Source organism: Somniosus microcephalus, chromosome 17 (genome assembly GCF_052327205.1).
Source record: "Somniosus microcephalus isolate GS21.2 chromosome 17, FLI_Smic_1.0, whole genome shotgun sequence".
Lineage (NCBI taxonomy): Eukaryota > Metazoa > Chordata > Chondrichthyes > Squaliformes > Somniosidae > Somniosus > Somniosus microcephalus.
In genome coordinates, this window is record NC_141003.1 from 84,286,059 (window position 1) to 84,303,229 (window position 17,171).

At 47.8% G+C, this 17,171-nt stretch overlaps 1 protein-coding gene across 4 annotated transcripts in view; it reads left to right on the forward strand.

Moving 5' to 3' along the window:
- Nucleotides 1–17,171, forward strand: part of echdc3 (enoyl CoA hydratase domain containing 3) — a 32,649-nt gene that overhangs the window by 2,806 nt on the left and 12,672 nt on the right. For 2 of the 4 annotated variants that reach the window (XM_086010767.1, XM_086010766.1), the window contains exons 2-5: nt 9,733–9,854; nt 10,790–10,887; nt 12,028–12,228; nt 13,799–14,339. In XM_086010767.1, coding sequence (XP_085866893.1) covers nt 9,782–9,854; nt 10,790–10,887; nt 12,028–12,228; nt 13,799–14,131 — 705 coding nt within the window. In that variant the 5' untranslated portion in view covers nt 9,733–9,781 and the 3' untranslated portion in view covers nt 14,132–14,339. Of the gene's footprint in view, nt 1–9,732; nt 9,855–10,789; nt 10,888–12,027; nt 12,229–13,798; nt 14,340–17,171 lie in introns of those variants that run through there. The other 2 variants (XM_086010768.1, XM_086010769.1) reach the window with 2 other exon arrangements.

Here is a 17,171-nt window from a genome sequence, read left to right on the forward strand (position 1 = left end):
CCCGACCCCCCCAACCCCCCACTCCACTCCCCCCCCGACCCCCCCCACTCCCCCCCCCAACCCCCCCACCCCCACTTCCCCCCCCACTCCACTCCCCCCCCGACCCCCCACTCCCCCCCCGACCCCCCACTCCCCCCCGACCCCCCCACTCCCCCCAACCCCCACTCCCCCCGACCCCCACTCCCCCCCAACCCCCCACTCTCCCCCCCCGACCCCACCCCCCCACCCCCCACTCCCCCTCCCCCCCCGACCCCACCCCCCCCCGACCCCCCACTCCCCCCCCCGACCCCACCCCCCACCCCCATTTCAGCAGCTCCAGCTTGCTTTTAATTTACCGCAAAAACCTTTAAAACGAGCCTGGGTCGCCCCCTCCCCCCCAACCAACCGGGTTCGGCGAGTCGTTCTTTTCAAGGTTGACTTTGGTTCAAGTCAGCAGAAATGGCAGCTTGTCCTTTTACAGTGCCTGCCACAGAGAGAAAGAAAGAGTGGCATTTCTGTAGCGCCTTTCACAACCTCCGGACGTCCCAAAGCACTTCACAGCCAATTAAATACTTTTTGAGGTGTAGTCACTGTTGTAATGTGGGAAATACAGCGGCCAATTTGTGCACAGCAAGCTCCCACAAACAGCAATGTGCTAATGACCAGATAACCTGTTTTTTAGTGATGTTGGTTGAGGGATAAATATTGGGCCCAGGACACCGGGGAGAACTTCCCTGCTCTCGAAATAGTGCCATGGGATCTTTTACGCCCACCTGAGAGACCAGACGGGGCCTCGGTTTAACGTCTTATCTGAAAGACAGCACCTCCAACAGTGCAGCACTCCCTCAGCACTGCACTGCAATGTCAGCCTGGATTTTTGTGCTCAAGTCTCATGGAGTGGGACTTGAATCCCACAACCTTCTGACTCAGAAGTGAGAGTGCTGCCCACTGAGCCACGGCTGACATACGATGGGGTGGTGGGGGGGGTTGGGGAGTTGAGGGACTGGAGCAGGAATTTGGGGCGGTAACTAAAAGCACAGTCAAAGAAGTAGGTTCTGTAAATGGGCAAAGTGGTAGCAAAGCAGAGAGATTTAAGGGAGAGCGTTTTGAGATTCAGAGCAGTGATTGAAGACCACAACATAGGTTTGGAAAAGACTGCCTATGAAAGAAGCAGAGAGGCTGTGGAGAGATTTGTAAAACAAATGATTTCAGAGTCATTATGCTGCGGTTCAGGGAGCTTCACAGTATTTATACCAACAAAAATTACACTTTTAAGATTTTCTTCGGTTCCTAATTTTTTGTAAAAATATATCTGTTATAGTCGTAGATTTTAACCTGCATCAGCGACCAGTGTGCTGTCTGTCTCTCTCCAATTCCAATTCCAATTCCAATTAAAATGCTTTATTGGCATGAAAGTTTACAGAGAACCATATTGCCAAAGCTTACATAGCAAAAAGGTACAGTTTTCCAACATTCTGTAGGTGTCAATCGATTTGACATTTGTTGGGTACATACAATATTACTTTTAAACAATATTAATTTTAAACAGTCTTTGTACTTCATTTGGTACGTTCAATATTAATTTTAAACAGTCTTAATTTTAAACAGTCCTCAGGTTGTGACATGTTGTTACATATTTGGCCCCAAGGTATGGTCTGTCTCCTTCTCCTAGGACTAATCTCAATTTTGACAGATCATCCAATTCCTTGAAATCTGGGGTTGTTTGGCTTAGCTTGTTGAATAATATGTTTCTTGATGTGTTGAATTTTTCGCATTTTAGGAGGAAATGCATTTCTGTTTCAACCTCGCCAGCCAGACATTGATCGCATATTCTATTCTCTCTAGGCTGCCAGGATTTCTTGTATCTGCCTTTTTCAATTTCCAGTTGGTGGTCGCTTAGTCTGTACCTGGTGAGGGTCTGTCTCTGTTTTGTGTCTCTGATGGTCGTGAGGTAGTCTGCCAGTTTATATTCTCTTTTTAGGGCCCGGTAACATTCTAATCTGCTTTGGCTTTCGGTTATTTTGTTCCAATGTTCCAGGTAGGTTTCTTTGCATTTTTTAATGATTTGGTTCACTCGGATTGGTGTTTGGGCGGCTGTGTTGGTCTGGGGCTGGTCAGGGTCCGGCTGAGTACTTAGTTTCCGTAGCAGCTGACTCAGGGGACTCTTTTCTGGGTTTAGCTCTTGGGTCTGAAAGGCTTTGAAATGAAGGGTGTCTGGGGAGCTAGATTTGAGGTGATTTAGGAAGTTTAGTGCTCGTTTTTGGATGTTTATTATCAGTGGGTATCTGCCTAGTTCGGCTCTGCATGCATTTGTTGGCGTTTTCCTTTGGGTGCGAAGGATGCTTCGGCAGAATTCTGCATGTAGGGCTTCTATTGTATGTTTTTCCCATTTAGTGTAGCTTTGGTGATTTAGCGGGCCCCATACTTCACTACCGTACAGTGCAATGGGCAGGATTATGCTGTCAAATATTTTGAGCCAGATTTTGATTGGGATTTGGATGTTGTAGAATTTTCTTTTTATTGCATATAGGGCTCTTCGGGCTTTTTCTTTTAGTGCATTCACTGCTATGCTGAAGCTCCCTGATGCTGTAATAGTTAGACCAAGGTAGGTGTAGCTCATAGTGTGTCCTATAGTGGTATCACTGAGGGTAAACTGGTATTTGTTTTCCTGACATCTGGGCCTTTTTTGAAAAATCATGATGTTGGTTTTCTTTAGATTTACTGTTAGAGCCCAATTTTGGCAGTATTTGTCGAGTAGGTCTAGTTGTTGCTGTAATCCCTGTTCTGTGGGAGACAGCAGAACCAGGTCGTCCGCATAGAACAGGGATTTCACTTCTCCATCTAGGAGACGGAGACCTGGTGACTCGCTTTGCTCCAGCATGTCTGCTAATTCATTTATGTATATGTTGAACAGGGTCGGGCTCAAATTGCAGCCCTGCCGGACGCCTCTTCTCTGGGTGAAGAAATCGGTGCGTTTGTCTCCAATTTTGACCCCGCATTTGTTTTTCAGATACATTGATTTAATAAGGTCATAGACTTTGCCCCCTATTCCACATTGAAGAAGTTTATAATAGAGCCCTTCGTGCCATATAGAGTCAAAGGCTTTCTTGAAGTCGATGAAACAGGCGAATATTTTCCCATTTTTTGTTTGGTGTATATGTTTTTCAATGAGGGTGTGAAGGGTATAGATATGGTCGGCGGTGCGGTGTTTTGGAAGAAAGCCTATTTGGTTTTTTCTGAGGATATTATGTTTGTTAAGAAAATCAAGTAATCTACTATTTAGAATACTGCAGAATAACTTCCCTAGACAACTGTTGACACAGATGCCGCGGTAGTTATTTGGGTCTGATTTGTTTCCGCTTTTATATATGGGGGAGATTAGTCCTTGGCACCAGATATCGGGAAAACAGCCTGAACGTAATATGATGTTGAATAATTTGAGTACCGCACCCTGCATCTCCATATTGCTGAACTTGAGCATTTCATTTTTGATGTTGTCTGGGCCACAGGCTTTCTTTAGGTGGAGAGATTTTGTTTTTGTGGCCATTTCTTTCCATGTGATTGGGGAGTCTAGAGGGTTTTGGTTGTCTTTGATTGTTGCTTCTAATGTGTGGAGTTTTTCTGTGACCTGATGTTGACTTGGGTTTGTTTCGTTTATTGGGATGTCTTTGTAGAGGTTTTCAAAATGTGTTCTCCAGATGTCGCCATCTTGGATTGGTAATGCTTGCAATTGTGTTGTACTCAGGTTATTCCACATTTCCCAGAATTGTTTTGGGTTGGTGGAGTTTTCAATTTCTTCTAGTATTTTGTGGGTATAGTTTTGTGTTTTGTTCCTAATGGTGTGTTTATATCTTTTGAGGGTTTCATTGTATCTAGTACGTAGGTCCGGATTGTTTGGTTGGCGATGCTTTTGGTTTGATATTTTTCTCAGGTCTTTTCTGGCATTTTTGCATTCGTGGTCAAACCATTTCTTATTTTTATTTTGTCTTTTGTGACTCTTCCTCTTCTGTTTCACGAGGTCGGCTTTTACAGCTGCCTCATGAAAGATCATATTTATATCCTCTATGGCCATGTTTACCCCATCTCTGGTGATCTCATATAGATTTTCTTTAAATTTTGAAATTTTACTTGTGAGATCAGGTGAATTTAGTGCTGTGATGAATTTATCTCCACTGTCTGGGGCCCATCTGTATGTCTGGTTTATTTTATGTAGCTTACTGGGTTCCTTTTTTGTGTCTGTAGTTTGGGCAGAAAGTTTAAGGTACACATTTATTTGGTTATGGTCTGAGAGGGGGGATTGCTGCCTGACAGTGAATGCGTTGATATCGCAGGGGTCCAGGTCAGTGATTGTATAATCCACCACACTAGACCCAAGAGTTGAGGAATATGTGAGTCTCCCTAAGGAGTCCCCTCTGAACCTACCGTTAACTATGTACAGGCCTAAGGCTCGGCAGAGTTGCACTACCTCCCTACCGCTTTTATTTATTTCACAATCGAGGTTGTTTCGGTTTGCGATGGCTGGTGTGACATATAGAGGGGTCTGGCCAAACACATGGTTGTTGCCCTGTGGGTCTATGAAGTCAGGTTCACATCCTGTCCTTGCATTTAGGTCCCCACATAGTAGCACCTTTCCTTGGGCCTGGAAATGGCTGATTTCCATGTGGAGAGTGTCAAATATCTCCTCTTCAAAATATGGCGATTCTATTGGGGGTATGTAGATCGCACATAAGTAAACATCGTTTTTTTCTATTCCTATATTTTTATCTAATTTTAGCCATACGTGTGATTTTCCCTGTTTTATCGGTGAGATGTGTTTGTTCAGTTCTCCTTTATACCACACCAGGATTCCCCCGGAGGTTCTGCCCTTGCGTGTCTTAATGTTCTTTACTGAAGGCACAATAATTTCATGGTACATTGGGGGACAGTGGGTCGGCATGTCCTTTTGGCACCATGTTTCTGTTAACACAATTATATCAATGTCTTTTATAGCTTTTAGGAATTCAGGGTCTGTACTCTTCATCCCAAAAGTTGAGGAGCGGAGGCCCTGGATATTCCAGCAGCTTATGTGGAAAGAACGCATTTATATAGTTCAATAAAACGAAATAAAATGGACCTATTTTGTGGGATGAGTGTGGAAACACTATTTTCTATAATGCTAAATGATGATTTAGTATAAATTTCATGAGGCATGCACATATATCTCTCTCTCTCTCTCTATGCACGAGAGGCCCCTGGTTGCACTGTGTCAGTACAATGGATGATTTTATATCAGATCTGTAATCCCGACATAATACCAATATCCACACCCCCTCCCCATCCCCTGCTCTAACCCCCTATACAAGAAAAAAACGAAAGGCTTGCATTTATATAAAACCTTTCACGACCACCAGATGTCTCAAAGCACTTTGCAGCCAGTGAAGTACTTTTTGAAGTGTAGTCACTGTTGTAATGTAGGAAACGCAGCAGCCAATTTCTGCACAGCAAGGTCCCACAAACAGCAATGTGCTAATGACCAGATAATCTGTTTTAGTGATGTTGATTGAGGGATAAATATTGGCCAGGACACCAGGGATAACTCCCCTGCTCTTCTTCAAAATAGTGCCACGGGATCTCTTAACGTCCACCTGAGAGAGCAGACGGGGCCTCAGTGACAGTGCAGCACTCCCTCAGCACTGCACTGGAGTGTCAGCCTAGATTTTATGCTCAAGTCTCTGGTAGTGGGGACTTGAACCCACGACCTTCTGAGGCGAGCCACGGCTGACACTGGCTTTTTCAAGGTTCAGTCTTCAGGTAATGGTACAAATTACACTGCTATTAAAGCAATTTGTTCAATCAAACAGGAACCATAGAATACCATTGATACTTAACAAGGAAGGCTGGAGCGAGACTGCACCTTCCACTTCTCCCGGCCCTGGCCTCCTATTGCATCGCTGCTCTTTTTATTCATTCTTGGGATGTGGGCGTCGCTGGCAAGGCCAGCATTTATTGCCCATCTGCTAATTGCCCTTGAGAAGGTGGTGGTGAGCCTCCGTCTTGAACCGCTGCAGTCCGTGTGGTGAAGGTGAGTCCACAGTGCTGTTAGGGAGGGAGTTCCAGGATTATGACCCAGCTTGGGACAGGCTTGACTGGTCTGTGGGACAGCTCTACCAATTTTGACACAAATCCCCAGATGCCTGTGCCTTTGTCACGGCAGGTTTCCTTCCCTAAAGGGCATTAGTGAACCAGTTGGGTTTTTACGACAATCTGACAGCTTCATGGTCACCATCAACGTTCCCTTTAAGCTGCACGGCCGCGCAGCGATCCCGCGCAGCCAACTTGCCCTTAAAGGGGCCACGCAACGCCCCAAAAAATGAGAGGGAACATTGGTCACCATTAGCTCTTTATTTCAGATTTATTTATTTAATTAACTGAATTCAAATTCAGATTATTATCTCCAGAGCATTAGTCCAGGCCTCTGAATTACTAGTCCAGTAACATAACCACTATACTACTGTACCGTACCCTATATCTGGGTGTTCCTTACTTGGTGGCAGAGCTCTTGACCATTTAGATCTTACCTTCCAGCCCTCCCATCCAAATCTCTTTGCCTTGGTACCCTGTACTTCCTTTCCCCTTTAAAAGTCTCCTTCAAACCAATCTTTTCAACCATATTTTCATAGAAACGCAGAAGGCTCGAGGCTGGAAAAGACCATAGGTCCCTCTAGTCTGTCTTCTTACTGGCCTATCAGTTGTATCCTTGGGATCGATGTACAACGCCGAGATGCAAAGGCAGGTGTCATTGGCATACATGTGGAAAACCAGGTGGGTTTTTACAACAATCCAGTAGTGACCATTACTGACACTAGCTTTTATTCCAGTTTTATTTAATTAACTGAATTTAAATTCCCCAGCTGCCATGGTGAGATTTGAACTACCTGGATTATTAGTCCAGGTCTCTAAATTACTAGTCCAGTAACATAACCACTAGGCTACCGGACCCCCTTGTCAGTACTGAGTTAAGATGGCCTCACCTGAGGTGGCGACTGGGCCATGCTAATCTGGTTCTATCCAGTGACCCCTGCTGGAATGTGTGGGCGTCAGGTGAGGACAGGACTGTGTACAGTTCTGGTCACCCCATTACAGGAAAGATGTGATTGCACTAGAGAGGGTGCAGAGGAGATTTACGAGGATGTTGCCAGGACTGGAGAGTTTTAGCTATGAGGAAAGATTGGAAAGATCAGGCTGTAAAACCCTTCACGGTTGAAGAACCTGCTGGCAATATCTGGTTGGTCTCACACACGAAGAATGACCACCTGGGTGAGGAATGAAGAGGATAGCTGGCCCTTGTCAAACCCTAGCCCAGCGTAAGTCGGGGGAGGAGAAGCGATTTTCTTTTTAGGCCAGTCAACTTTCCCATCTCCTGTTTCTCCTCTCACGCTCACGGTCTCCTCCAGTGTATCCTTGGGCTCCAACCTCGGTCCCATCTCTTTATCATTTATTACCCGGGCATCACCTGGAAGCACAAGGTCATTTTCCGCATGTATGCCAATGACACCTGCCTTTGCATCTCGGCGTTGTACATCGATCCCAAGGATACAACTGATAGGCCAGTAAGAAGACAGACTGGAGGGACCTATGGTCTTTTCCAGCCTCGAGCCTTCTGTTCTGTGTTTCTATGAAAATATGGTTGAAAAGATTGGTTTGAAGGAGACTTTTAAAGGGGAAAGGAAGAACCAAGGCAAAGAGATTTGGATGGGAGGGCTGGAGGGTAAGATCTAAATGGTCAAGAGCTCTGCCACCAAGTAAGGAACACCCAGATATAGGGTACGGTACAGTAGTATAGTGGTTATGTTACTGGACTAGAAATCCAGAGGCCTGGATTAATAATCTGGAGATAATTGCATTTGAATTCAGTTAATTAAATAAATCTGAAATAAAAAGCTTAACTGCTCTCTGAAATGGCTGAGCAAACCACTCGGTTGCAGCAATTAGGGATGGACAATAAATGCTGGCCTTGCCAGCAATGTCCACATCCCATGCGAATGAATTTTTAAAAAAGGGCTTGAATGATCCTCTCTGTATGACTCATCAGAACCCAAGGCAGTGTAGCGCAGTTTGCATCTGAACCAGTTCCCCCAAACTTCTTGTCCTCGCAGACCTCCGCCGTCTCCATGTCTGCAGTTCCTGCGCGATTCACACCACAATTCACTGATCTGAAATTCCTCTCTTCGCTGTCTTAACAAAAGTTAAAATAGCATTCCAAGGCATTTGTTAGTAATAATGGGCAGTGCGATTTCAGAGCGGTTGCTTCTTCCCGTGTACACTGGTCAAGGATTAATCATTTCGGCTGTAATGTTAAACACATGGGGGAGTCATTTTGAACTTCACCATAACCTGCCCACTGTAGGACCTGCCCGATTTTTATTTGCATTGAAAGCAATAGGATGAATATCGGCGGGTTACATAACAAGCGGGCGATCCACTCCGCCAGTTTACCGCCAGGCGGTGAAGTTTAAAATTACCCCCATAAACTAGCAGACTAACAGTTTTGGTAAGTAGACCGCCAAACTAATCGAGCCCTCAGTAAACCATTGGGAGAGCTAAAAATATCTTTATATTTTTCTTTATTGGCCGAGGCATAGAATATAAGAGCAGGGAGGTTATGCTTGAACTGTATAAAACACTAGTTAGGCCGCAGCTAGAGTACTGCGTGTAGTTCTCATTACAGGAAGGATGTGATTGCACTAGAGAGGGTACAGAGGAGATTTACGAGGATGTTGCCGGGACTGGAGAATTTTGGCTATGAGGAAAGATTGGATAGGCTGGGGTTGTTTGCTTTGGAACAGAGGAGGCTGAGGGGAGATTTACTTGAGGTGTATAAAATTATGAGGGGCCTGGATAGAGTGGATAGGAAGGACCTATTTGCCTTAGCAGAGAGGTCAATAACCAGGGGGCACAGATTTAAAGTAATTGGTAGATGGATTAGAGGGGAGTTGAGGAGAACTTTTTTCACCCAGAGGGTGGTGGGGGTCTGGAACTCACTGCCTGAAACTGTCCTAACTCGCACCAAGTCCCGTTCGCCCATCACCCCTGTGCTCGCTGACCTACATTGGCTCCCGGTTAAGCAGCGCCTCGATTTCAAAATTCTCATCCTTGTTTTCAAATCCCTCCATGGCCTCGCCCCTCCCTATCTCTGTAATCTCCTCCAGCCCCACAACCCCCCGAGATATCTGCGCTCCTCTAATTCTGCCCTCTTGAGCATCCCTGATTATAATCGCTGTGCCTTCTGTTGCCTAGGCCCTAAGCTCTGGAAATCCCTGCCTAAACCTCTCCGCCTCGCTACCTCTCTTTCCTCCTTTAAGATGCTCCTTAAAACCTACCTCTTTGACCAAGCTTTTGGTCACCTACCCTAATTTATCCTTATGTGGCTCGGTGTCAATTTTTTTGTCTTAAAATACTCCTGTGCAGCGCCTTGGGGTGTTTTACTACATTAAAGGCGCTATATAAATACAAGTTGTTGTTGAAAGGGTGGGAGAAGCAGAAACCCTCATCACATTTAAAAAGTACTTGGATATGCACTTGAAGTGCCGTAACCTACAGGGCTACGGACCAAGAGCGGGAAAGTGGGATTAGGCTGGAGAGCTCTTTTTCAGCCGGCACAGACACGATGGGCCGAATGGCCTCTTTCTGTGCCGTACATTTCTGTGATTCTATATATAATAAACGCTGTAAGGCCACTTTCTTTTTGCTGAAGAAACGTTCTCTTCTGTTTAGGACTATCGTTCTGAATAACCCAAAGAAGCGGAATGCGCTCTCACTGACCATGTTAGAATCTCTGCGCACCGACCTCCTCCATGAAGCAGGAACCAATGACCTCCGAGTTATCATTATTTCAGGTAATTCCAGCTTAGTTTTAGGATTTAATCAAATCCAATGGATCTGCAGGCTTACGTGTAAAGTGTGAAACTTGGCCAGGCAAAACCAGAAAGGACCCAGATTCAAACAAAGAAAGGAAGACTTGCATTTCTATAGCACCTTTCACAACCTCAGAACATCCCAAAGCGCTTTACAGCCAATTTGCGCACAGCAAGCTCCCACAAACAGCAATGTGATAATGACCAGATAATCTGTTTTAGTGATGTTGGTTGAGGGATAAATATTGGCCCCAGGACACCGGGGATAACTCCCCCTGCTCTTCTTCGAAATATTGCCATGGGATCTTTTACGTCCACCTGAGAGAGCAGATGGGGCCTTGGTTTAACGCCTCATTCGAAAGACGGCACCTCCGACAGTGCAGCACTCCCTCAGTACCGCACTGGAGTGTCAGCCTAGATTTTTGTGCTCAGGTCTCTGGAGTGGGACTTAAACCGACAACTTTCTGACCCGTCTGCTCTCTCGGGTGGATATAAAAGATCCCGTGTCACTATTTCGAAGAAGAGCAGGGGAGTTCTCCCTGGTGTCCTGGGGCCAATATTTATCCCTCAATCAACATCACTAAAACAGATTATCCAGTCGTTATCACATTGCTGTTTGTGGGAGCTTGCTGTGCACAATTGGCTGCCACATTTCCTGCATTGCAACAGTGACTACACTTCAAAAAGTACTTAATTGGCTGTAAGGCGCTTTGGGACATCCGGTGGTCATGAAAGGCGCTGTATAAATGCAAGTCTTTTCTTTCAAAGAGTGCGGAAGGGAAGAAAGGAATAAATACCTGCGTAGCAAAGGAATGTGTTAACAAAAGCCATTTATAGAACTATTTTTGTTTATTCTAAATGCAGTATTGATACCGCATTTCCGTTTGAGGCTTATACTGTGTGATTTATGTGTGCAGCTGAAGGGCCCGTATTTTCATCTGGTCACGATCTCAAGGAACTAACCTCCCCTAAAGGATGGGATCACCATGCCGAGGTGTTTGCAGTCTGCACTGAAGTAAGCTGATCAATTTATATTCAGACTTTGGCGCATTGGATCACAACAACAACTTGCATTTATGTAGCGCCTTTAACATAGTAAAACGGCCCAAGGCGCTTCACAGGAGCGATTGTCAAACAACATTTGACACCGAGCCACATAAGGAGAAATTAGGGCAGGTGAGCAAAAGCTTGGTCAAAGAGGAAGGTTTTCAGGAGCGTCTTAAAGGAGGAGAGCGAGGCGGAGAGGTTTAGGGAGGGAATTCCAGAGCTTTGGGCCCAGGCAGCTGAAGGAACGGCCACCAATGGAGGAGCGATTAACATCAGGGTGCATAATCAACCGGGCATGAAAAAACAGTAATATTCTGAAGCGTTTGAGACAATGGCACAAGGGTGAGGCAATAACCAGGGGGCAGAGATTTAAAGTAATTGGTGGAAGGATTAGAGGGGAGTTGAGGAGAACTTTTTCCACCCAGATGGTGGTGGGGGTCTGGAACTCACTGCCTGAAAGGGTGGGAGAGGCAGAAACCCTCATCACATTTAAAAAGTGCTTAGATACGCACTTGAAGTGCCGTAACCCACAGGGCTACGGACCAAGAGCTGGAAAGTGGGATTAGGCTGGAGAGCTCTTTTTCGGCCGGCACAGACACGATGGGCCGAATGGCCTCCTTCTGTGCCGTAAACCTCTATGATTGTATGAAGTTTTAGTGACTTATTCATGAGATCGTGACCTATTATGTACCTGCCTTGGAACAATACAATATACGGTCAGCCTTTCATCGCCTTAACGAACTAACAACTGGCTTAGCTGGGTAAGGCAGTGAGTAGTGGAACCGTACAGCCACCTGCAAGTGGAGGACCAGAGCAGGCAGGATCGGGCTCGGCTGTGCTGGCCCCCACGGTCAAACTGCCTGCTGGCCTAGGCGCACAAATGAAGACTGGCCACTCGGGGGAGGTACTCCAGGACAAGCGGTGTCTGTGGGGCAGTCAGTGCCCCAGGAGGAGACGGGGCATCCAGTGTGGGAGAAAGTTGCTGGAAGTCGGGGGGGGGGTTGAAATGAACTCGAATAAGGAGATTGTAGGAATGTGACTGCAGTAAAAGGGAAAAAAACAGAATTACCAGTGAGCTGTGCTCATCAGCTTTTTTTATACTGTGTAGGTCATGACCCTGCTTCAGGATATCCCAGTGCCGGTTATTGCGAAAGTCAACGGTTTGGCCACAGCTGCCGGGTGCCAGCTCGTCGCGAGTTGCGACATCGCCGTGGTGTCGGACAAGTCGAGATTCGCCACGCCGGGAGTCAACGTCGGGCTCTTCTGTTCCACACCAGCCGTTGCGGTGGGACGATCGCTTCCTCGAAAGGTACCGTCGCTGCAGCGTTTGAACTGCGTCGTTATCCCCGCAAACCTTTACTGGAACCTGTGTTGGCACCCCGGCCGGCAGACACGATCAGCCCGGATCGTGCTTCATGAGGCCTGCTCATTGCTTTCAGTCACAAATTAAAGAACTCTCTGCAATCCGGCAAACGCTGCAGATCTCTTCCGCTAACAGCAATCGATGCTCGATCGATTGTTCAATCTGAAATTGGTAGATTTTTGTTAACCAAATGTATTAAGGGATATGGGGCAAACATACATAGAAACATAGAAGATAGGAGCAGGAGTAGGCCATTCGGCCCCTCGAGCTTGCTCCGCCATTCAATGAGATCATGGCTGACCATCCAAATTCAGTACCCTGTCCCTGCCTTCTCTCCATACACCTTGATCCCTGTAGCCTTAAGAAATATATCCAACTCCTTCTTGAATATATTTAATGAATTGGCCTCTACTGCCTTCTGTGGTAGAGAATTCCACAGGTTCACCACTCTCTGGGTGAAGAAATTCCTCCTCATTTCTGTCCTAAATGGCTTACCCCTTATCCTTAGACTGTGACCCCTGGTTCTGGACTCCCCCGCCATCAGGAACAGCCTTCCTGCATCTAGTCCTGTTAGAATTTTATAAGTTTCATTCTTCTAAACTCCAGCGAGTACAAGCCCAATCGACCCAATCTCTCCTCATACGTCATTCCTGCCATCCCAGGTATCAGCCTGGTGAATCTTTGCTGCACTCCCTCCATGGCAAAGGCGGGTAGATGGAGTTAGGTCACAGATCAGCCAGGATCTCATTGAATGGTGGGACAGGCTCGAGGGGCTAAATGGCCTCCTCCTGTTCCTATGTTCCTATCTATATTTTTGCAAGTTCATCGAGGCCAAAACCAAGACCACTAGTTTACGGTTTCCAGAGAATAAATGGTCGTAGTCACCGAATGCGACCCCCAAAGCACTTCTAACGGTTCTCGAATCCTGTGCAATAAAAATGGAATTGACTTCTGCGAGTGACCATAAACCACTAATTAATGAAGTCCTGATACTCTCCTCGACTAATGAAGCAATTCTTCCCTCTTTCCCTATAAAAATGTTTTTCCCTGTTGTAGTCTCCCTGCACCCTGAGCCTTCCCAACCTAAGAGGGTGGGTTTGGAGTTTGTAACCCCACCCGAGCCTCCACTCCTGCTGTTATGAATTCGGCCACGAAGAGGGGCTCGTGCAGTCTGGGGCAACTCGTCCTCCTTGGTTGCGGATAATCACTCGGGTGCTACTCGAAGTTTCCCCCCCGCACTGAGATCAGTAACCCGCAAGATGGAGGAACGAGAGCGCCCACGGACTGCAGCGGTTCAAGAAGGCGGCTCACCACCACCTTCTCGAGGGCAATTAGGGATGGGCAATAAATACTGGCCTTGCCAGCAACGCCCACATCCCAGGAACGAATAAAAAATATACTCCAGCATCAGTCAACACCATCAGGAAAGGGGGGGAGAAAAGTATCTGTTAAAACAGTTTTGCTCAGATTTTTTTGTGCAAATGCAGAATATTTGAGTAAGCTCTATTTGCAACAGGTTTCCTTAGAGATGCTGTTTACCGGAGAGCCTATTTCCGCCCATGATGCGCTGCTGCACGGACTGGTAAGCAGAGTGGTGCCTGAGGACAAGTTGGATGAAGTGACGATGAAAATTGCCAGCAAAATCTGCGAAGCAAGCAGATCCGTGGTCGCGCTGGGGAAAGCCACCTTTTACAAGCAGATGGCCCAGAATCGAAACGAGGCCTATCAAATTGCCGCACAGGTCATGGTGGACAACCTGGCGCTGAAGGACGGTCAGGAAGGAATCCAGTCCTTTATCCAGAAGAGAAAACCCGTCTGGACACATTCCATGGAGAAGGCGCACGAATAACCGTGTTTGTTGTTTAGGTGTGTGCAGTGATTTGCTAACTGTTTGCACTTCAATTCGCAAAGGAAAGCACCGACGTGAAATCTAATTATAGATCTCTGTAAATTTCCTAATGTGAGGTTGGATTCACTTCAGCGAATGTAATTTGTACCCGCGTGGAATGAAGTGTAAATAGAAAATGGACATTATTATAAAGAAAGAAAAAATATCATTTGCTGCAGAATTTTAATACCAATACGAAGAAATTTTATGAAGAAACACAACTGGGAATCTTACTGCACAGAAGGAGGCCGTTCGGCCCATCGTGCCTGTGCCGGCTTTTTAAAAGAGCTCTCCAATTAGTCCCACTCCCCTGCTCGTTCCCTCATAGCCCTGCAAATTTATCCTTTTCAAGTATTTATCCAATTCCCCTTTGAAAGTTACTATTGAATCTGCTTCCACCGCCCTATCAGGCAGCGCGTTCCAGATCACAACAACTCGCCGCGTGAAAAATATTCCCCTCATCTCCCCTCTGGTTCTTTTGCCAATTACATTAAGTCCTCTGGTTACCCGCCCATGTTAACTATTGGGCTTTTAATTATTATTCTGCTAAGAATGAAAAAGTGATGCTGACTTCCCTGATGGCTCAATGAGTCTAACTAGTAGCTCAATTATACAGAGCAGAAAAGGCCCAGTTTATTCCCCACTGTGTGCTGAATTAGCTGGTGTCTGCTGGGCACACTGGTGGCGGTGCTGTAATAAGGCTAGAATTCGTGGGTTACGGAAGCGAAATCAGCTGGGGTCTGTGTGGTAAACCACTGTTATACCTGTCTGTATGTGTATGTGTATTCCACTAGGTACAGGTCTGGACATGCCTCTGCTGACTCCTCCCACTATTCCAGGTATATAAGTGACTACCTCCCAGTCCCTTAGTATTCTGGACGGGTCGACCACTCGAGACTAGACCTTCATTCTTTAGTTAATAAAAGCCTGGTTGTTACTCACTCAACCTCAGTCTTTTGAGTAATTGATGGCGCATCAATTTTATTAACTAAATTTTTTAAAATGGAGAAGATCCTCACACCAGCATGCCTGGACCTGGACAGTCGGGAAGCGGACGCTTCCACCAAGTTTGCTCACTGGCTCACGTGCTTCGAGACATTCCTGACTGCCTCCACTGCGGTCGTAACGGATGCGGACAAACTGTCTGTCCTGATCTCCAAGGTGAACCACCGAGTGTACTCAGTCATCCGGGACGCGACCTCGTACACAGCCGCCCTCCAGCTCCTCAAGACCCAGTACACGCGCCCTGTGAACGAAGTATACGCCAGGCACCTTCGGGGGAGTCGCAAGCAACAACCTGGGGAATCGACTGAGGAATACCTCCAAGCACTGTCCGTGCTTGGCCGGGCCTGTGGGTGTAAGGCGGTAACGCCCGCTAAGTACACAGAAGAACTGATCCGGGATGCCTTCGTAGCGGGCCACAGGTCCAACTACACCCGACAGCGACTGCTGGAGCAGAGTGACCTCACCCTCGACAAAGCCTCCGAAATCGCACTAACGCTGGACGCAGCCTACCGGGGCATGGAAGCCTACTCCTCTGCACCGTGGACGCCGCGGGGAACGACAACCTGGGACACGGTAGGATAGCACCGTGCCACCCCAGCCACAGCCCAACAACGGCCCAACTACTGCAGCAGTGTCCCAAAGCCAGACAGCAGTATCCCAAGGCCAGAAATGCTACTTCTGTGGCCAGGCCAAACACCCCAGAGCGCACTGCCCGGCGAAGAATGCGACCTGCTCGGGCTGCGGGAAAAAGGGACACTACGCCAGCGTCTGCAAGGCCAAAGCCACCCCGAACGCCAGCAGCGCCGCATGTGGGCCGTGTGAGCCGCCATCTTGGGCCCCCAACAGCGCCGCGTGTGGGCCGTGCGGGCCGCCATCTTGGGCCTCCCCAGCCATGTGCGAACCACCGCAGCAGCAGCCATCTTGGACGACTCCAGCCACATGGGAATCATGGACGCCGCCATCTTGGACACCAGCCGGGACGCAGCAGACCGCCAACCCCCCCCCCCCCCCATCTGATACCCGCAGCGACACACTGACCCCTACGCTGGCCTCTGTTACGCTGGACCAAACGAGACCGCACCAACTAGCTCGGTCCAAAATGGACGTTAAGGTAAACGGCCATGCAATAAACTGCCTTTTTGACTCCGGGAGCACAGAGAGCTTCATCCACCCCGACACGGTGCGGCGTTGCTCTCTCCCAGTCCTGCCTGCGCACCAGCGGATTTCTATGGCCTCCGAGTCCCAGTCAGCGGACATTGGCGGCTACTGCGTGGTGACACTAGTAGTAGACGGGACTGTGTTCAATAATTTTAAACTCCTGGTCCTGCCCGACCTCTGCGCTGCCGTCCTACTGGGGTTGGATTTCCGGTGCCACCTCAAAAGCGTTACGCTGGCGTACGGTGGCCCCCTCCCCCCACTCACAGTCCACAGCCAGCAGCCTCCAAATTGCCCGCCGCGCACCAAATGCAACCTCTCCACACTCAGAGTCCCACCCCCCCCACTGTTTGCTAACCTCACCCCTGACTGTAAGCCCATTGCCACAAAGAGCAGGCGATACAGTGCCGAGGACAGGGTTTTCATCAAAACCGAAGTGGAGCGGCTCCTGAAGGAGGGGATTATTGAGGGCAGCTCCAGCCCCTGGCGAGCCCAGGTTGTGGTCGTTAAGACCGGCGAGAAACAACGCCTGGTCATCGACTACAGCCAAACAATAAACCGCTACACCCTGCTGGACGCCTACCCACTACCCCGCATAGCTGACATGGTCAACCAGATCGCGCAGTACCGCGTCTTTTCGACCATTGACCTGAAATCAGCGTACCACCAGCTCCCCATCCGCCCTGAAGACCGCCAGTATACTGCTTTTGAGGCAAACGGCCGCCTCTATCACTTCCTTAGGGTTCCCTTCGGCGTTACCAACGGGGTCTCCGTCTTCCAAAGGGAGATGGACCGGATGGTCGATCAAAACGCGCTGCAGGCCACTTTCCCTTACCTAGAC